A 22377-nucleotide genomic window follows, 5' to 3' on the forward strand; every position below is an offset into this window, starting at 1 on the left:
AAGGCCAAAACCTAGGAAGAAACCAGGCTATGAGGGGTGGCCAGTCCTCTTCTGGCTGTGCCGGGTGGAGATTATAACAGAACATGGCCAAGATGTTCATAAATTACCAGCATGGTCAAATAATAATAATCACAGTAGTTATCGAGGGTGTAGCAAGTCAGCACCTCAGGAGTAAATGTCAGTTGGCTTTTCATAGCCGATCATTAAGAGTATCTCTACCGCTCCTGCGGTCTCTAGAGTTGAAAACAGCAGGTCTGGGACAGGTAGCACGTCCGGTGGGCAGGTCAGGGTTCCATAGCCGCAGGCAGAACAGTTGAAACTGGAACAGCAGCAAGGCCAGGTGGACTGGGGAGGAGTCATCATGCCCGGTAGTCCTGACGCATGGTCCTAGGGCTCAGGTCCTCCGAGAGAAAGAGAGAATTAGAGAGAGCATACTTAAATTCACACAGGACACCGGATAAGACAGGAGAAGTATTCCAGATATAACAAACTGACCCTAGCCCCCAGACACAAACTACTGCAGCATAAATACTGGAGGCTGAGACAGGAGGGGTCAGGAGACACTGTGGCCCCATCCGATGATACCCCCGGTCAGGGCCAAACAGGAAGGATATAACCCCACCCACTTTGCCAAAGCACAGCCCCCGCACCACTAGAGGGATATCTTCAACCACCAACTTACAATCCTGAGACAAGGCCGAGTATAGCCCACAAAGATCTGCGCCACGGCACAAACCAAGGGGGGGCGCCAACCCAGACAGGAAGATCACGTCATATAGGGAAGTACACATATATATATATATATATATATATATATATATGGAATAGGGTGCCATTTTGGATACAGCCATGGCCAGCTGACCTGTATGTCTGTGTTCTCATGAATGCCAAGACAGACTAGCCCCATTTCACCCATCAGCCCAGAGTTGGCATGGGGGTAGAGGGAGGGCTTCCTGTCTGTCTAGCCCTCCCCCAACCTTCGCCATTTAATTTCCTCTCTTTGTCAAACCCACAGCCGAGGCATGCAGGATAGACACATGAGCACGCGCACACATTTCCACATGACTAGACTACATCACAGACACACTCAAGTGGGTCTTTCCTGTACGCTTAACTCTTGTGGAGTCATGAAGTGATATGCGATTCTGTTATGTAAGAGTATTTTCCCCCAAACATTTATATTTAGCAGGGGTCTCCTACATAGTATTTTCTCAGTAGGTTGCTTGACTTCGACTAAGCTGAGTGCTATCCTCTACTGATTCTGTGGATGGTTGTAGTCGTTAGGTCGCATCTGTACATTGGTGCAATCAATGGCTCCTCACCATTCTGTTTACCTGGCATAGTGATTTGTATGCACATGTTGGCACATTGTGTGTTCTTTGTATGCATGCTGTGGAGCTCTGTCCTATCCAGCCATCTGGCAGGCACATCTGCTTGCTTGATATTCAATTAATGTCCATACCTCTTAACACACTACCTACTAGACAGTGTTTCAATACAGTGACCTTGAGAGAAACAGATTTCAGACTTATTTCAGAATACCCTGACCTTGAAGGCTGGTGTATTTTCACCACATATGCAAACCCACATGAGTGCTGACTTCCTGAAAGCGAAATAGCCCTATGAACATGTGTGTGCTGACTCCTCTTCAGCTGCCTACCATTGTCCCTGCTGCTACTGGGAGGGGCCGTTACCATAGTAACTACACCGCCTCTGTCACTTCCTGTTTTGGGCATGACTCCGCTGCCTGACGAGGGCTGTGATTCCTGTTGTCCCACGGTCAAGTTACTATTATTAACGAATAGCCGCTGTGGTGGAACATGGCTGGTTTATGAAGGGCCAAGAGGTCGTTGATAATGTTCTAGCAATTTCCTTGAGCAAATAGATTTTTCAAATTGTTCTATTACCTGAATAGTTTGATAGCTGGTCACTCAGTACAGTTGATACGCCTGTTTTGTGTCTTCCAAACAAACTGTATCTCTCAGGGCCTTCCCAAATCGCATCATATTCCGTATATAGTGCACTTATGACCAGAGCCTTATGGGACCTGGTGAAAAACAGTGCACTATATAGGGAATAGGGTACCATTTGAGACTCGACCTCAGTGTTCATACTGAAACATTTCAAACGTCACAATCACTTCCACCACAGAAGCTCCAGCCTATCGTAACTGTGTGCTCTTGCCTGCCCCCTCCAGGTCTGTCAGAAGAATGCAGGGTGCAGACCCCTGCCTTCACGGATGCTGTGCGGCTCCACAGGCAGGCTCAGGGACACTACGGCACCTGGGACATGATGTGTGGAGGGCCACCACAGGTGAGAGGAACACTATGGAGCTGGCTCTACCTCCTTGAGGACTTAGTTACATTTAGTTAACCTTGTTTAATTTGAATGTATTGTGAATAGGTGATGCTAACACCATACAGTACTTACAGCAGGTGTGTTGAGTCACGGCCTTAGCTAAACCTCTTGAGTGGTCAGTGTCCATGATGGATGTGAGTCAGGCAGCTGGTGTGTATTTGAGGTCTGTCTGTCTACTGAGGATTTGTTGACTGTTTCTCTGAGAGTACAGATGGGAGGAGGAATTGAACTCTCCTCCTGAGAAAACGTAAGGTTACTTGCATAACATCAGTTCTCTGATATGCGTTAGATACTGTATCTCACATGAGGGATTCACAAGAATCTTATAAGCTCAAAGAACCAATCACACACATCTGTCGGAGACGTACAGGTCGAGTGGCAAATGAGTTCAGCCCCTCTCAAACTAAAGAGCCACTCACCCGCCTTCTGGTCATTCTCGAGCATGCCGAACGTCCTCACACTCCTGTGAGTAGAGGAATACGGTGAGATCTCACTCATAATAGCAGGGTTACACAAGTAACCTTAAGTCATATGTCCATTATTAGTTTCAATATCTCAAATGAGGGATATGGCCAACTCCCGTGTTGCAACATGTTCTCTGAAGCCCGGTAACTGCAACATATCAACCCTCAGAGGCCCGACACTAAGGACCGTATGCACCAAAGAATGTGCAATGACGTCTAGCTGTTAGAACCTCCTAAAAGTATGAGGGGATGTCCAACAAGCTGCATCGCAAGGGCATCTCCTTGCAGGAGAATTGAACAGTGCCCAAGAAGTAGCCATACCTCTCTCTGGTGGAGTGAGGCCTTCCGGAGGCTGGAACGCTTTACTATTATAGGCCAATATAATAGCTTCTACCATCCAATGTGATAACCGTTGTCGGGTTATGCCCTTGCAGGGAGGCACCCATGACAGAGTTGGTCGCTCTTGTGCAAAGCTCTCGTTCAATCCGCTCATACTGGACAAAAACGGTGGAGTCACTCTTCTGTAGAAGGGAAAGGCGGCGGATGGAAAGCCACAAGGTCCAAGGCGAGAATTGTAATTGCCGCTGACCTTTAGGCATAAAGGCAGGGTTGGGCAATAAGGTAACCTTGGAAAAGCCCTGTGCCAACTGTAGGCATGAATCTCTCGCTTTGCGGTCATAAGGGCGACCAATAAAGCAGTCTTAAAGCAGGGATATGTCATCTCCACGCTTTCCAGCAGCGCAAAAGGCTGCTGTGAAATGGCCTCGAGCACAACAGACAAATCCCATGACTGGACTAAAGGCTTGGGAACTGGCCGTAAGCGACGCGCCCCCTCCATGGCTCTCGAGTAGTACAGCGGTCTAAGGCACTGCATCTCAGTGCAAGAGACGTCACTACAGTCCCCTGGTTCAAATCCAGGCTATATCACATCAAGCTGTGATTGGGAGTCCCATAGGGCGGCACACAATTGGCCCAGCGTCGTCCGGGTTTGGCCGGGGTAGGCCATCATTGTAAATAAAAATTTGTTCTTAACTGACTTGCCTAGTTAAATAAAGGGTCCATTTATTTTTATTTTTATGAAACGCATTAACAAGTGGTGTTTCCCCACCGTGTTATTGTCGAAGCCTATGTGACAGGCCGAGAAGGCGGCTAGATAGACCTTATCAGTGGAGAAAGCGTTACCTCCGTTCAAAAAAGTATAAAAATACAAAGCATTGGTCAGGAATGATGTGTTTCTGGTCACACCACTTCTCAAAAATGCACCACTTGATTCCATACAGAGGGCGTGTAGAAGGAGCCCTCTGGATAGTCTCAATGACTCTGAGAGGGCAGGCCTGTCGCATCCAGATTTAATCTCTCACGGGCCAGGCCCAGAGGGCCATGGTGTCTGGGTAAGGTTGTAAAATTTGCTTGGGTCAGCAGATCCCTGCGTAATGGCAGTTGCCAGGGCTCGACGTACAGCAGGAAAATGAGCTCCGCTATGCAGAGCTTGCCTGGCCATCGAGGGGCTACCAAGTTGAGGGATGAGCCTTCTTCCCTCACTCTGGCTAGATTGGGGCTGAGGGGAGTAAAGGTATAACGCAACACCCTCTGCCAAGCGTGTGCCAGCAAATTCAACCGGAGTTGTCTCCAGCTTGCGTGAAGAATAGCGGGTAGTGTGTGTTTTCGTGCGAAGAGATCTACGGATGCTTGACGGTATCTCTCCCAGATCTGGTTCACCCCTTGGGTATTTGGTATTTTATTAGGATCCCCATTAGCTGTTGCGATAAGCAGCAGCTTCTCTTCTTGGGGTCCACGTGAAACATGACATCATACAGAACATTAAACTAGAACAGCTCAAGGACAGAACTACTCAAAGGTTCGGTACTGACTCAATACTGAAGAAAAAAATCTGGTTACCTGAGCAATACGAGATGTTGCATGCAATCATGGCTATCATGGCTCTATATAATACTGTGTTTCCTTCAATTCATTCTGGATTTGGGGACTGTAACAAGTTGGTGGCATGTCTGGTGGGGTAAGTGTGTGTGTGTCAGTGCTGTGTGTTAACTGTGCAAGCAATTTAGTAATTTTCCACACATTAATGTTAAACACTGAATAAAAATGTAAAGTGTTGGTTTTATGAGCTGAAATAAAAGATCCCAGAAATGTTCCATATTCACAAAAAGCTATTTCTCCCAAATGTTGTGCACAAATGTGTTTACATCCCTGTTAGTGAGCATTTCTCATTTGCCAAGATAATCCATCCACCTGACAGGTGTGGCATATCAAGAAGCTGATTAAATAGCATGATCACTACACCTGCCCAGGGACTGCGGTTGAAAATTAGCCGGCTGGCTAAAACCGGCACTTTTACTGAAACGTTGATTAATGTGCACTGTCCCTGTAAAAATAAACTCAAACTCAACTCAACACAGGTGCACCTTGTGCTGGGGGAAATAAAAGGCCACTCTAAAATGTGAAGTTTTGTAACACAACACAATGTCAGTCTCAAGTTGAGGCATGCTGACTTAAGGAATGTCCACCAGAGCTGTTGCCAGAGAATTGAATGTTCACTTTTTGACCTTAAGCCGCCTCAAACGTATTTTTTTTACAGAGAATTTGTCAGTACATCCAACCGGCCTCATAACCTCAGACCAAGTGTATGGTATCATGTGTGTGAGCGTTTTGCTGATGTCACTGTTGTGAACAGAGTGCCCCATGGTGGCGGTGGGGTTATGGTATGGGCAGGCATAAGCTACGGACAACAAACACAATTGCATTTAATCGATGGCAATTTGAATGCACTGCAATGCTGCGACGAGGCCCATTGTCATGCCATTCATCTGCCGCCTTCACCTCATACTTAAGCATGATAATGCACAGCCCCATGTCGCAAGGATCTGTATACAATTCCTTGAAGCTGAAATTGTCCCAGTTCTTCCATGGCCTGCATACTCACCAGACATGTCACCCACTGAGCACGTTTGGGAGGCTCAGGATTGACTTGTACGACAGCGTGTTCCAGTTAACGCTAATATCCAGCAACCTGGCAGAGTCATTGAGGAGTGAGACAACAGGCCACAATCAACAGCCTGATGAACTTTATGCGAAAGATGTGTCGCGCTGTATGAGGCGAATGGTCACACCAGATACTGACTGATTTCTGTTCCTTGCCCCTACTTTTTTTTTAAAGGTATCTGTGACCAACAGATGCATGTCTGTATTCCCAGTCATGTGAAATCTATAGATTAATGCCTAATGAATTAATTTCAATAGACTGAAATTCTTATATGAACTGTAACTCAGTAAAATCTTTGAAATTGTTGCCTGTTTCGTTGATATTTTTGTTCAGTAATAAAACAAGAAGTGATGCAGTCAGTCCCTCTCTCCTACTTTTAGCCGAGACTGTCATGCATAGTATGGATATTAGCCCTCTGATTGCAGTGAAGAGCAAGACGTGCCGCTCTTCTGGGCCAGCTGCAGTTTTTCTAGTTCCTTTGTAGCACCTGACCATATGACTGGGCAGTAATCAAGATAAGATAAAACTAGAGCCTGCAGGACTTGCTTTGTGGCATGTGGTGTCAAGAGCATCTCTTTGTCACAGACATACTGTATCTCTCCCCATCTTTACAATCATTGAATCAATATGTTTTGACCATGACAGTAATTTAGTCTCCAACTTGCTCAACAGCCACTTTTTTAATCAGATTCAGCTGAGGTCTTGAACTTTGGAATGATTAGCACCAAATAAACTCAGCAAAAAAAATGTCCTCTCACTGTCAACTGCGTTTATTTTCCGCAAACTTAACGTGTAAATATTTGTATGAACATAACAAAATTCAACAACTGAGACATAAACTGAACAAGTTCTACAGACATGTGAACAACAGAAATGGAATCATGTGTCCCTGAACAAAGGGGGGGTCAAAATCAAAAGTAACAGTCAGTATCTGGTGTGTCCACCAGCTGCATTAAGTACTGCAGTGCATCCCCTCATGGACTGCACCAGATTTGCCTGTTCTTGCTGTGAGATGTTACCCCACTCTTCCACAAAGGCACCTGCAAGTTCTCGGACATTTCTGGGGGGAATGGCCCTCACTCTCCGATCCAACAGGTCCCAGACGTGCTCAATGGGATTGAGATCCGGGCTCTTCGCTTGGCATGGCAGAACACTGACATTCCTGTCTTGCAGGAAATCACGCCCAGAACGAGCAGTATGGCTGGTGGCATTGTCATGCTGGAGGGTTATGTCAGGATGAGCCTGCAGGAAGGGTACCACATGAGGGAGGATGATGTCTTCCCTGTAACGCACGGTGTTGAGATTGCCTGCAATGACAACAAGCTCAGTCCGATGATGCTGTGACACACCGCCCCAGACCATGACGGACCCTCCACCTCCAAATCGATCCCGCTCCAGAGTACAGGCCTTGGTGTAACGCTCATTCCTTCCATAAACGCAAATCCGACCATCACCCCTGGTGAGACAAAACTGCGACTCATCAGTGAAGAGCACTTTTTGCCAGTCCTGTCTGGTCCAGCGACGGTGGGTTTGTGCCCATGGGTTTGTGCCCATAGGTGACGTTGTTGCCGGTGATGTCTGGTGAGGACCTGCCTTACAACAGGCCTACAAGCCCTCAGTCCAGCCTCTCTCGGCCTATTGCAGACAGTCTGAGCACTGATGGAGGGATTGTGCGTTCCTGGTGTAACTCGGGCAGTTGTTGCCATCCTGTACCTGTCCCGCAGATGTGATGTTCGGATGTACCAATGCTGTGAAGCTTTTGTTATACATGATCTGCCACTGCGAGGACGATCAGCTGTCCGTCCTGTCTCCCTGTAGCTCTGTCTTAGGCGTCTCACAGTACGGACATTGCAATTTATTGCCCTGGCCACATCTGCAGTCCTCATGGCTCCTTGCAGCATGCCTAAGGCACGTTCACGCAGATGAGCAGGGACCCTGGGCATCTTTTGGTGTTTTTCAGAGTCAGTAGAAAGGCCTCTTTTTAGTGTCCTAAATTTTCATAACTGTGACCTTAATTGCCTACCGTCTGTAAGCTGTTGGTGTCTTAACGACTGTTCCACAGGTGCATGTTCGTTAATTGTATATGGTTCATTGAACAAGCATGGTTTAAACCCTTTACAATGAAGATCTGTGAAGTTATTTGGATTTTTACAAATTATCTTTGAAAGACAGGGTCCTGAAAAAGGGATGTTTCTTTTTTTGCTGAGGTTACAATGCTTTTAGTTTTATAGATGTTCAGGACATGTTTATTACTGGCCACCCATTCTAAAACGGACTGCAACTCTCTACGTACATATCCCAACCAGAAGCCATGGATTACAGGCAACATCTGCACTGAGCTAAAGGCTAGAGTTGCCGCTTTCAAGGAGTAGGGCACTAATCCGGACGCTTATAAGAAATCCTGATGCGCCTTCCGATGAACCAACAAACAGGCAAGGTGTCAATACAGGACTTAGATCGAATCCTACTATACCTGCTCTGATGCTCGTTGGATGTGGCAGAGCTTGCAAACTATCACGGATTACAAAGGGAAACCCAGCCGAATGCTTGCCCAGTGACTCAAGTCTACCAGATGAGCTAAATGCCTTCTATGCTCACTTTGAGACAAGCAACAGTGAACCATGCGTGAGAGCACCAGCTGTTCCAGACATCTGTATGATTACGCTTTCTGTAGCTGACGTGTGTAAGACCTTTTTAAAGGATAACATTCACAAGGCCACAGGGCCAGACAGATTACCAGGACGAGTACTCAGAATGCGCTGACCAGCTGGCAAGTGCCTATACTGACATTTTAAACCTCTCTCTTACCCACTCTGTAATACCTACATGTTTCAAGCAAACCACCATAGTCCCTGTGCCTAAGAACGCCAAGGTAACCTGTCTAAATGACTATCGCCCCGTAGCACTCACGTCTGTAGCAATGACGTTCTTTGAAAGGCTGGTTCTGGCTCACATCAACACCATTATCATAGAAACCCTGGACCCACTCCAATACGCGTACCTCACCAACTGATCAACAGATAAAGCAATCTCTATGGCACTTCACATCTGCCTTTTCCTCCCGCTGACAGGAAACTGATGGCCTAACACACCCCCATTCACATCGACGGGGGTGGAGTGGATCAAGAGCTTCAAGTTCCTCGGTGTCCACATTAATGACCTATCATGGTCCAAACACACCAACACAGTTGTGAAGCGGGCACTCAGCTCCTCAACGTTCTACATCTGCACCATTGAGAGCATCTTGACTTTTCTGCATCACCTCTTGGTATGGCAACTGCTCAGCATCCAACCACAAGATGCTACAGAGGGTAGTGCGTACACCCCAGTACATCACTGGGGCTGAACTCCCTGCCATCCAGGGCCTCTATACCAGGCAGTGTCAGGAAGGCCCTAAAAATTGTGAGACTTTCTGCTACCGGGAAGCGGTACCGGAGCGCCAAGTCTGGGACCAAAATCGCCTGAACAGCCCCCCCCCCCCCCCCCCCCCCCCCAAGCTAGAAGGCTGCTGAAAAATTAATCAAATGGTTACCCAGGCAATTTACTTTGACTCCCTTTATTTATTTATCTTCATTGTTTTGAACTGACTCCCTTGCACTGGCTGTATGCGCACTGGCTGTATGCGCACTCACTAGACTCTGCCCGCGCACTCACTAGACTCTGCCCGCGCACTCACTAGACTCTGCCCGCGCACTCACTAGACTCTGCCCGCGCACTCCAACACACACATTGCATATGTGACCGACCGGCTCGATTCGGGGCTATGTAGCAACATTTTAAATTGTTTTTTACATTGGATAATAGTAGTATAAATGGTATATCATACACTACAGTTGAGGAACAATGGGAAAGTAATTCTGCTTTAAAGGTTGATTAACTTGTATCCTCACTTTTGAGAAAATTGCCTTTGTTTTGGTACCTACTGGAGAGCCCTTTGTCTACAGCCATGCAGCATCATTCACACTCTCTTAAGCTTTATCCCAACCCATCTCTTTAAGGCTTGATCTGAGCATTCTGTCCTAACCGCAGTCAAACACCCAAGCTAACTGGCTAATGTTGGCTAGCTTGCTAGCTACTTTCAGACACAAATGAGAGAACAGCTTACTGACCATTTTACTCACCCTAGCAGAGCTGGTTAGGCTGTGTTTATGTTATCCAGACCATTGGTCACTGCAACTTTGCTGCTGGCAACAATTTTATACTTTTTTGCCTACATTTACTGATTAAATCAGAGTAGATAGCCTTAGCGAATTTACCAGCTACGTCTATCAACAGTTGTCGCAGTGACATTCTATTGAAATGGTTACTTGCATAGTGTAGTCTTTTTTTGTTAACCTGTCTGGCTCTGGCGTTCCGCCAGCAGAACTCCTCCCACATTCCACTGAAAAGGCAGAGCGCGAAATTCAAAAGATTTTTTAGAAATATTTAACTTTCACACATTAACAAGTCCAATACAGCAAATGAAAGATACACATCTTGTGAATCCAGTCAACATGTCCGATTTTTTAAATGTTTTACAGCGAAAACACCACATATATTTATGTTAGCTCACCACCAAATACAAAAAAGGAGACATTTTTCACAGCACAGGTAGCATGCACAAAGCCAACCTAACTAACCAAGAACCAACCAAACTAACCAACAAACAACTTCATCAGTTGACAGTCTTATAACATGTTATTCAATAAATCTGTTTTGTTCGAAAAATGTGCATATTTCAGGTATAAATCATAGTTTACATTGCAGCTACAATCAGAAATTGCACCGAAAGCAGCCAGAATAATTAGACACCAACTTCAAATACCTAAATACTCATCATAAAACATTTCTGAAAAATCGATGGTGTACAGCAAATTAAAGACAAACATCTTGTGAATCCAGCCAATATTTCCGATTTTTTTAAGTGTTTTACAGCAAACACAATATAGCATTATATTAGCTTACTACAATAGCCTACCACACTACCGCATTCATTCATCAAGGCACGTTAGCGATAGCAATAGGCACGTTAGCGATAGCGAATAAACCAGCAAGATATATAATTTGACTAACCTTGATATGCTTCATCAGATGAGTCCTATAACATCAGGTTATACATACACTTATGTTTTGTTCGAAAATGTGCATATTTAGAGCTGAAATCAGTGGTTATACATTGTGCTAACGTAGCATCTTTTTCCCACAACGTCCGGATATTTTTCTGACACTTTTTCTGACACACATTCTGACCAAATAACTATTCATAAACATAACTAAAAAATACATGTTGTATAGGAAATGATAGATACACTAGTTCTTAATGCAATCGCCGTGTTAGAATTCTAAAAATAACTTCATTACGACATCCAGCTTAGGTATAGCGAGAGAGTACCCAAAAGCTGGGCGCAAACGACTAGCACAACATGTTCGACAGATATGAAATAGCATCATAAAATGGGTCCTACTTTTGCTGATCTTTCATCAGAATGTTGTACAAGGGGTCCTTTGTCCAGAACAATCGTTGTTTGGATTTAGAACGGCCTTTTTCCCTCTTGATTTAGCAAGCACACTTGCCAAGTGGCGCGAATCTCTCCATCGTAAACAAACTCAGAGAACGGAACACGGCAAAACTCCCGAAAAAATTTCAATAATCTGATTAAACTATATTGAAAAAACATACTTTACGATGATATTGTCACGTATCAAATAAAATCAAAGCCGGAGATATTAGTCGTCTATAACGGCAGCTTATCAGAAGGCAAATCCAGGTCCCTCGCGCTCTCCGGAAAACAGGAAACTGGTGACACGTCATACCAAGAGCTGTAATTCGAGCCCAGATCAAGTTACACACTCAATTTCTTCTCACTGCTTGTCGACATCTAGTGGAAGACGTATGAAGTGCATCTAAACTAATAAATATCAAGGACTTTAATAGGCAGCCCCTAGAGTGCATCGATTTCAGATTTTCCACTTCCTGTCAGGAAGTTTGCTGCAAAAGGAGTTCTGTTTTACTCACAGATATAATTCAAACGGTTTTAGAAACTAGAGTGTTTTCTATCCAATAGTAATAATAATATGCATATTGTACGAGCAAGAATTGAGTACGAGGCCGTTTAAATTGGGCACGATTTTCCCCAAGTGAAAACAGCGCCCTCTGTCCTCAACAGGTTAAGACATGTAGCTAGCTAGGTAAACAATGAACCATAATCCCAACTCATGACATTACTACCCTGCATGAATCTGCAGGTAGCTAACCAACCAGGTTCAATGTTAGCTAGCTAACATTAGGCTATACCTTGCAAAGCAAATGTCTCTGAGATACGAATAATATTACTACACAGATCATACATGTAATGTTAGCTAGCCGTCCTAAGAGCAGCAGTCAAGCACCCAAGCTAACTGGCTAACATTGGCTAGCTTGCTAGTTACTTCTAGACACATGAGAGAACAGCTCACTGACCATTTTACTCGCCCTATTGAAATGGATACTTGCATAGTGGAGTCTTTTGTTAACATCTAGCTAGCTAAACAATGAACCATAATCCCAACGCATGACATTACTACCTTGCATGAATCTGCATTTCACTAACCAACTAAATTCAATGTGATCTAGCTAACATTAGGTTATAACTAGCAAAGCAAATGGTTCTGAGATACGAGTAATACTACACAGACCGAAGTGGTGCCATGCCCTGAATCACAGCACTCTGGGTGCACCTAATTCCTATGGGCCCTGGTCAAAGGTATTGCACTGTAGATGGAATTGGGTGCCATTTTGGGGGACACACTGTTACTCTGAAGTCCTGAAGTGATCGGACTTGCCTAGTATGAGAGACAAACTTTGAAGGGATCACAGTGTTGGGCATGAGACAGGAGGCCCGCATCTGAAATGGCACCCTATTCCCTATATATTGCACCCTGTGGACCCTGGTCAAAAGTAGTGCACTATATAGGGAATAGTGTGCCATTTCAGATGGGCACCCTAGATTTACCATGTCAATATCATGGCCCTATTTAATAACAGCTGTCATAGGAGTAATAGTGTGTTTCTAGCCTTTGTTGCCTACGTAGGGTTTGCCCAGAGCATCACAGGCACCCGAAAGCATGTACCTCACCAACCACACAGTAGGCTTCTATGAACATCTAGAGACGAGGGGGGGGAATTCTACATGTCATGTAGCTAGCCGCTCTGTTCAGCTCCAATCTGTTGTCTGGACCGCATTGAGACAATTATTCAAGTATGTCGAAAGCAGAGTGGGCCAAGTCGAGCCCTGGTCCAAGCATATTAAATCGTATTAAAACATGAGTTATGGTTTTATATTCTGCAGCCAAGGCAAGCCAGGGCTACTACACATGTAGATGGATAAAGACTGTAATGCTGTATCCCTGTTGCCCTCTTAAGAGATGGGTTGGGTGGGGCATGCATATTTACACATGTTAAACCACTTCCTCAGAACTATCATGTCAAACTTGTTTGTTTTCAGTTTCTCTTATGATTTCACTGGAAGTCGGACTTGTGTGTGTGTTATCCATAGATTTGGTTTTCCCCATGTGAATGAACCGACAGTGTGTTTCGAATGATTATTAGCTGTCTGGTGACATGTTTGACTGTTTAGTGTAGGGTTGTATTCATTAGGCTACATGGTAGTAAAACCTTTTTTCCATTTCAGTTCCTAATGAATGAATCCCAGTTGAGTCTTATTGGAGGTAAATGAAGGGTTATTGAGCACAGAGTGTGTGTTGTGTGCCAGAGTGTGTGCATGGGCTGGGTCCTGGGTAGGCGCAGTAACCACTTTTCCTATCTCCCTCCGGCTAGTTTCAATCGCCCCCCAGTGTGTCTACAAACACGCAACACAGGATAAAGGGGCCATAGGGCCAGTGTTTGTGCTGCAGGGCTGGGGCTGCTTGCTTGTTTTTCTTAGTGTTCAGGATACATTTGGCCTACACCTGTGACAACCCCCTCCCGCATATACAGTACCAGTCAAAAGTTTGGACACACCTATTCAAGGGTCATTCAAGGGTTTTTCTTTATTTTGACTGTTTTCTACATTGTAGAATAATAGTGAAGACATCAACTATGGAATCATGTAGTAACCAAAAAAGTGTTAAACAAATCCCCAAAAAATGTAAATTAAAAATGGCAAGAGTGGGCAAAGCAGTCAAAGGCAAAGGGTGGCTACTTTGAAGAATCTCAAATACAAAAAATAAGATTTAACACTTTATTTGGTTACTACATGATTCCATATGTGTTGGTTCATAATTTTGATGTCTTCACTATTATTCTACAATGTAGAAAATAGTCAAAATAAAGATAAAACCTGCAATGTACAAACTTGGTACTGTATGTTGGCATGTAAACTATAGTTGTTTACCAGTGAAATGTATGCTGGAATATGTTTTCTTTCTATGTGATTCTGACCAAGAACCGAGAGCAACTAGATGGGTGAGGTGTACTACTAGTACAGTACTGTCTAGTAGTATCTAATATAATTTCTTATATCAAACAAGAACACGATCCAAAAGATGACGTACACTGCCTTTGTTTGTATTGTGTAACAAAGCCAGGGGTTTTCTGAAACACAATGAGGGGAACTCATTTTTCTGTGATTTACCCCTGAGGACTGGACCTTCATCCCTCTGCTCTGCCCGTAGCTGTGGCCCATGAGTAAACAACCATCTGTCCTTATTGTGTAACGCCACACCCTACGATCAGTTCTAATTGTGGCTGTAATTCAACTGGGACAACCAGGCCTGGTATAATTGGGCTTTAAAGACATGGTCCTGAACTTTGGCGACTAGTAAACCTCTTGCTTTGGGCTGGATGTGTCAATGTGTAGTTTATACATGCATAGTGTATGAGCAGAATTAGTGTCTTACCTCAATTAGCCACGAAATCCCTAGTTTTAAAGCGACTGTTTTCTGGTAGCTGTGTGGCGCCATTTTCCCCCCACGCGGGCCAGCCCTCTAGCAATTCGAGTTTCAGCCAATGAGCTTCGGTAACCGAAAGGTGGCTGGATCGAATCGCCAAGCTGACAAGGTAAAAATCTGTCGTTCTGCCCCTGAACAAGGCAGTTAACCCACTGTTTCCCGGTAGGCCGTCATTGTAAATAAGAATTTGTTCTTAACTGACTTGCCTAGTTAAATAAAAAGTTAGCTATTCAAGTGTGTGACTGTGTATGTTGGATTGGAGGAGGGGTGGACTGAGGTGTGTGTTCAGTGTTTGAGTGCCTTTTTTAAAATGTTTTCTGTAAGTCTAGTGAGGTGGATGCGCTGCAGGTAAAAAGCAGGCTGTGTGTGTGCCTGTAAGCACCTTAAAATGCAGAACCACTAATGAGCAAAGGGAAATGGAGAACTGGCCCTCTGACAAACCCAATCCCAGCAGATTTATCTGTTTGGAGTGTGAGTATTTTACTGCATGTTAGGGAGAAAATAGTCTCATGACGTTCTGGGTGAGAGATTAGGGTGTAAAATACAATGCTATTGTATATGAATACATATGATATTACATGACTTAATTATTTAATGCAGAATGAATCAATTGAATTAATGACACATTAGTTACATAGTGGTCAAACTGCATCCTGTCTCAGACACTGACCTTAAGGTTTCTGTAAGGTTAACCCTATAGCATAGCACTATAGCATGCACACACAGATTTCTGTTATACAGTGCATTTGGAAAGTATTCAGACCATTGACTTTTGCCACATTTTTACATTGCAGCCTTATTCTAAAATGTATTTCTCATCTACACACAATACCCCATAATGACAAAGCAAAAACAGGTTTTTAGAATTTTGAGCAAATTTATTACTAATAAAAAAATATCACATTTACACAAGTATTCAGACCCTTTACTCAGTACTTCGTCGAAGAACCTTTGGCAGCAATTACAGCTTTGTCTTCGGTATGACACTACAAGCTTGGCACACCTGTATTTGGGAAGTTTGCTTAGGCACACCTGTCTTGGCTGTGTGCTTAGGGTCGTTGTCCTGTTGGAAGGATCTCTGTACTGCACTCCGTTCATCTATCCTGACTAGTCCCCCAGTCCCTGCCACTGAAAAACATTCCCTCCAGCATGATACTGCCACCACGCTTCACCGTAGGGATGGTGCCAGGTTTCCTCCAGACGGCATTCAGGCCAAAGAGTTCAATCTCCCTTTCATCAGACCAGAGAATCTTGTTTCTTATGGTCAGAGTCCTTTAGGTGCCTTTTGGGAAACTCCAAGTGGGCTTCCATCTGGCCACTCTACCATAAAGCCCTGATTGGTGGATTGCTGCAGGATTGCTGGTTGTCCTTCTGGAAGGTTCTCCCATCTCCACAGGGGAACTCTGGAGCTCTGTCAGAGTGACCTTCGGGTTCTTGGTCACCTCTCTGACCAAGGCCCTTCTCCCCCGATTGCTCAGTTTGACCGGGCGGCCAGCTCTAGGAAGGGTCTTGGTGGTTCCAAACTTTTTCCATTTAAAAATGATGGAGGCCACTGTGTTCTTGGGGACCTTCAATGCTGCAGAAATGTTTTGGTACCCTTCCCCAGATCTGTGCCTTGACATAAACCTCTCTCAGTGCTCTACGGACAATTCCTTCAACCTCATGGCTTGGTTTTTGCTCTGACAGGCACTGTCAACTGTGGGACCTTATATAGACAGGTCTGTGCTTTTCCAAATCATGTCCAATCAATTGAATTTACCACAGGTGAACTCCAATCAAGTTGTAGAAACATCTCAAGGATGATCACTGGAAACCGGATGTACCTGAGCTCAATTTCGAGTCTCATAGCAAAGGGTCTGAATACTTGTAAATTTGTATTTGTTTTTTTTATTTGTAATATATTTGCAAACATTTCTAAAAACCTGTTTTCACTTTGTCATTATGGGGTATTGTGTGTAGATTTTTGAAATGTATTTTATTTAACTAGGCAAGTCGGTTAAGAACAATTTCTTATTTACAATGATTGGCCCGGACGATGCTGGGCCAATTGTGCGCCGCCCTATGGGACTCCCGATCACGGCCGGTTGTGATACAGCCCGGGATCGAACCAGGGTCTGTAGTGACACCTCTAGCACTGATGCAGTGCTTTAAACCTCTGCGCCACTCGGGAGCCCAGAATGATGGTTTAAAAAAACAAAACATTTTCATAAGCCTGCAATGTAATAAAATGTAGAAAAAGTCCAGGTCTTGAGTACTTTCTGAATGCACTGTAGATGTGTGGTAGTAGAATAGTGGCCTGAGGACACACACTTAATGTGTTGTGAAATGTATTCTAATGTTTTTAAAATTGTAGAACTGCATCAATTTTGCTGGACCCCAGGAAGAGTAAGAGACCCACAATAAATATTGTATTGTGAACAGCTCCTCACTCATACATTTAGCAATTATTATGTTGTGTAGAGGAGCCACATGTTACTGTGAGCCCTGGTCAAATTATTGCACTATGTAGGGAATAGGGTGCCATTTGGGATGCACCCATGGACTCGTACTGAACCTGCATAGTCTTGTGCAAACACACCAGTCAACACATTCATGTAGGTGACTGAAGTGGTTCCTGCGCTCTACAGGTTGCCAGTTGTGTGTGTGTTACCGTTCTCTTTGAAATGCCACAAATATTAAGACTGACAACACCTTGTCATTTTCTCTGTTGTGGAAACACCGAACTCCAACAACAGTCTCATATGCTTTTACTAGGTGCCAAGTTCTGCCAACCACTAGTTACTTCTCTTGGTTACTCATACAGGCACATCCTATACACACACTTTAAAGATTGTGTAAGTGATTAATGCAGTGTGTGTTTTAGATCCTAGCCAACCTAGTGATGGAGACCCTCTACCCAGAGCTGAGGAATCTGATTGGTCCTCGTCTGAAGGGGAAGATGCAACAGAGACAGAGGGACTGGATGCTGGTGAGTCGTTCTACCGACGTGCTGCACTGTGTTCTTTCCCAGGCCCCAGAGTTTTCCCTGAGCACACTCAGTTTTTCCTGTTCAGGTCACATAGTCCGGAAAACTCCTGGCCCAACATTCCTGATCTGATTGCGGGTGCGTCCCAAATGGCACCCTATTCCCTACATAGTGCACTACTTTTGACCAGCCTACACGTGCATTATGTACCCTGGTCAAAGGTAGTGGAATAGGGTGGCATCTGGGACAACCCTTTCTCTCTATGTCCCCCTCCAGATCTCTGAGGTGGTGTATAAGCAGGTGTTGTCTCAGACCCAGGCCCAATACGAGGCTCTCGTCCAGGCCTGTGAGGTAGAGACGCCCCGTCTAGACGCCGCGCTACGCACAGACATGGACCAGATTATCACCTCCAAGGAACACGTCAGCGGCAAGATCCGCGGTGAGAGGCGCGTCCGTGCGCACACGCTTTTAATTTTTTGTTTTATCCTGACACCCTCTCACCTCGTGTTGTGACACAGCAGCACCCACAGGAAACACTCCTTACACTTTTCACCCACACGGGCTGTGATGCAGTGTGTCGACTTAATCACAGTGCGTTGTCTCAACGATGGCACTTTTTCAGTCCAAGCGTGTAGTGTATAGTCAAGGGAATTACCTAAGTGTTTACGCTGTAAAATTAGCAATGCTGTAATGCTCCTCAACAGAGGGGCCATTGTTAGCAACGTTTTGTCATTTCTAGTGTTTGTGGTTTGAGTTTGAGTTTATTTTTTACAGGGACAGTGCACATTAATCAACGTTTCAGTAAAAGTGCCGGTTTTAGCCAGCCGGCTAATTTTCAACCGCAGTCCCTGGGCAGGTTATTAAAAACAATTACAATATAGACAATAGCAACATAGAACAAGACATAGCATACAGACATAGCAACATAGGACAAGCAAGACGTAGCATACAGACAGAGCAACATAGAACAAAAAGCAGCAAGACAAAATTCATAAAAGCAACAAAGTGTTTACACACCTCACAAGTTACAGACAACAGACATGGAAAGCGGCAACACACAGCTAGGGACCATGTTCACAAATCTGATTGACCTTTAGCCATGTCTTCAAGCATTTTGTGAAAGTGTGATATGTGGTGCAGTTATGTGTGTCTGATGGCAGTGTATTCCAGACATGGGAAGCTCTCTCAGAAAAAGCGGATTTACTAAAGGTGCTTTTCCTTAGGGGAACTACAGTCACCTCTCATGGCAGACCTTGTGGATCTGCTGCCATATGTTTGGGTTTTCTGTTTAACAAAAATACTGAGTGGAGGGGGAGCCAAGCCATTTAGGATCTTGAATACAAGACATGCATCGGTGTATTGCACAAGATTTTCCCAACTCAGGAGCTCATGCTTTCTGAGGATGTGACAGTGATGATGGCTATTGGGCTTCCTATCAAGCACTTTGAGAGCCTGTTTGTAGACAGACTGAATAGGTCTTACTGTTGTACAGCAAGCTTGGGCCCAACTAGTCAAGCAGTATGTTAAGTGGGGGAGTATCATAGATTTGAAGTACAGTTTTGCTACCTCTGTAGTCAAACAATTTCGTATAAATCGGAAATTAGCTAGGTTGAATTTGGTTATTTGAATTACCTTTTTCACATGCTTTTTAAAAGAGAGGTTGGAATCAAGTATGATGCCAAGGTACTTAAAATCAGATACCACCTGGAGCTTCTCCCCTGACACAGACATCTGGCTCAGTAGCATCTGTTGCCCTCTTTGTGAAGAACATGCAAACAGTTTTTTTCACATTGAGATGCAAACACGAGTCACTGAGCCACTTTGTAACCTGGACCATTACAGTAGTGAGTTCTTGTGCAGCTTGTTGTTTGCTCTTTGCATGCACATATCACTGTATCATCTGCATACATTTGAACTTCAGACCCAGTACAGACAGAAGGCAGATCATTAATGTACAGGCTGAACAGGAGGGGCCCCAGTATTGACCCTTGGGGCACGCCCACATAACTAAGAGTGGGCGACAACTCATTGCTCACTCTGACACACTGAGTTCTGCCTTCAAGGTATGATTTCATCCATCTCAAGGCATCGGGGGAAAAGTTGAACTTGGACAATTTTGTGATGAGAATCTCATGGTTAACAGTATCAAAAGCCTTCCTTAGGTCCAGAAACACAGCCCCAACAACGCCCCCTTTGTCCATCTTGGACTTCACATTTTCCAGAAGAAAGCAGTTGGCCGTTTCTGTGGAGTGTTTCGCTCTGAAGCCAAACTGCATGGAATGTAATGTGAAGGGGCTGTTGTTGAGGTGGGCAATCAGTTGTTCTGCTACACACTTTTCAACAACCTTTGACACCACAGGTAGTATACTAATGGGCCTGTAGTTACTCACGTCAGCAGGGTCGCATGAATTAAAGATGGCCGTTATTATGGCCGACTTCCATACCCTTGGAAACACCCCGAGACCAATAGATGTGTTGGTGACCTTAGTAATGGGGCCAATGAGTGACTCTTTGTAGTTTTTAAGAAAGGTAGAGTCCATCCCAAACACATCTTTGGCTTTAGAGTTCTTTAGTGAGCTAATCACCTTGTCCACCTTTGACTCAGAAACCTCCCTTATGATGAAGACAGGTTGAGCATAATTTACTAGCACTGAGCCCAAGAAACCAGTGGAGGGGTTCTGTGTCAGTACCCTGACGGAGTCAATAAAGTAGGAATTGAAGGCTATTGCTATTTCGACTGCATCCTGTGTTAGATTGTTATTCACCATGATTTCTAGTCTTTTTGCAGTGTTACTATGGTCTTTCCCTGTTAACTTTTTTAGATTCTCCCAGATCAGTTTAGAATTTCCCTTTGCTTCACCAATTATGTTAATAAAAAAGTTTGCCTTGGCCTGTCTGATTTCTTTCATCACCTTATTTCTCAACATGGTAAACCTACGTCTGTCATGCTTTAATTTGGATCTTAGGGCTATTTTTAGATAATAATCTCGTTCTTTCATCAATTTCCAGATTTCTCCATTTAGCCAAGGAAGAGTGCTCTTTTGGCCAGGTTTGGATTTGATTTTCTTTAGGAAACCATTTAATGTAGTCTGGATTGTGGAAAAACTTGACTATCAGCTTCCACGTCTGCATAGGACAAGAGATCATTCCAGTTAATTCCCTTAATTGCGTTTTCAAAATAGCTTAATTCACTCTTAGGTATTCTTAGTTGATCAGGCTTTCTAACAGTAGAGAGGTTAAACCTGCTCTTAGACAGCTTTCTGGCTATAAGTGTCAGATTATGATCAGATAGCCCAGTAACCATATTGAATGATTTAGTCACTCTCTCTGGTTTATTACTGAACACCAAATCAATCTGTGTTTTAGAGCAACAAGTCACCCTGGTTGGCCCTTTAACTAGCTGTGTAAGGTCAAAGGCATTAGTGATCTGTTTGAGGGTTTTCCTACAACACTTGTCTTCATAATTAATGTTAAAATCTCCCATTAAGATGACCTCTTTCCCAAAATCACATTCCCTAAGCATGTTATTAAACTGATCAAAAAACACACTTTTGGTGGAAGGTGGCCTATACATTCCAATGAGGGTAAAAGACATTTGGGGAGACAGTGTAATGTTCAGGCCAATACATTCTAGTTCATTATCACATGACCACTCAATTTGTTTACATCGGATATGTTCTTTAATGTAAATCATCACACCCCCTCTTCCTTCAGTCCTGTCTCTCCTGAAAACATTGTAGCCAGGCACAATCAAAGCAGCAGATGGAGAGTTTTTATGGAGCCATGTCTCTGAGAGGCAGAGAAAGTCAAGGTTGGAGTCTGTGAGTAGATGTTGAATTTGATCACTTTTTGGAATGACACTACGAATGTTCAAGTGCCCCCCTAGTAGTCCCTTGGGCTTAGCTCGTGGGTCCCAGATGACTCGAGAGTGATTGACACATTGAAAAAAGTTAAATTTTCTGTGTTTTCTGACGGCTGGGTTTAGGCCGTTTTGTTTCGTTTTGATTAGGGGCAGTTCGGTAGCGCAATTAACAATCCCTCCCGCCTGCACTGGATGCGGGGAACTAATTAAAACAGCTTGCGTACCAGAAGCAGAGTCAGGGATCGCATATAGCGACTTTGGTATGTTTGAAGAGTCAAAATCTATCCTGGAGCCGGGTGAGTCGAGAGAAACCATAGGACCATAGCACTCACCCACTTCCACAGCGGCGACGATCAGTGGACGAGGCCATCCACCGCTTTCCACTCCGGTGCGTATCGCTGGCTCGGTGATGTTGGGCCCAGGATTGAGTTGCACATCCCCGGAGAGCAGGAGGGTAGTGAACAGGTAGTTTAACAGTTTCCGATAAATGTTGGACTTGTGTTTGTTGCGCCTAAGCGGTTCAGTAGAATAAGGAGCGAGGTAGACTTGGCCATTATTCAGAACATTATGGTATGCTGTGTACTGTCCGCTCCCGTGGAACGGTGAACCAATGTGTTTGGTGTTAATATTCTCCGGTAGTAGACTGATTGTGTCATCCCAGCAAGGACGCACTGAGATTATCAGTAGAGCAGCTACATAACTGACAATCATGGCAGAGTACTGGAGATAAAACACATAATTGCGCTTTAACTCTTTGCATGAGTTACTTAGCTGGGGTCGGCGTACACCTGATGGTTTAGATAAAATTACAGCATTCGAA

General features: G+C 44.4%; 1 protein-coding gene across 1 annotated transcript in view; it reads left to right on the forward strand.

The window, feature by feature from the left end:
* The window catches only part of LOC120021892 (protein Niban 2-like), a 57192-nt gene that overhangs the window by 24392 nt on the left and 10423 nt on the right, over positions 1-22377 (forward strand). The window contains exons 5-7 of the mRNA XM_038965731.1: positions 2198-2313; positions 17594-17698; positions 17972-18134. Coding sequence (XP_038821659.1) covers positions 2198-2313; positions 17594-17698; positions 17972-18134 — 384 coding nt within the window. The remainder of the gene's footprint in view (positions 1-2197; positions 2314-17593; positions 17699-17971; positions 18135-22377) is intronic.

The sequence above is a fragment of the Salvelinus namaycush genome, chromosome 26 (assembly GCF_016432855.1).
Source record: "Salvelinus namaycush isolate Seneca chromosome 26, SaNama_1.0, whole genome shotgun sequence".
Taxonomy (NCBI): Eukaryota; Metazoa; Chordata; class Actinopteri; order Salmoniformes; family Salmonidae; genus Salvelinus; species Salvelinus namaycush.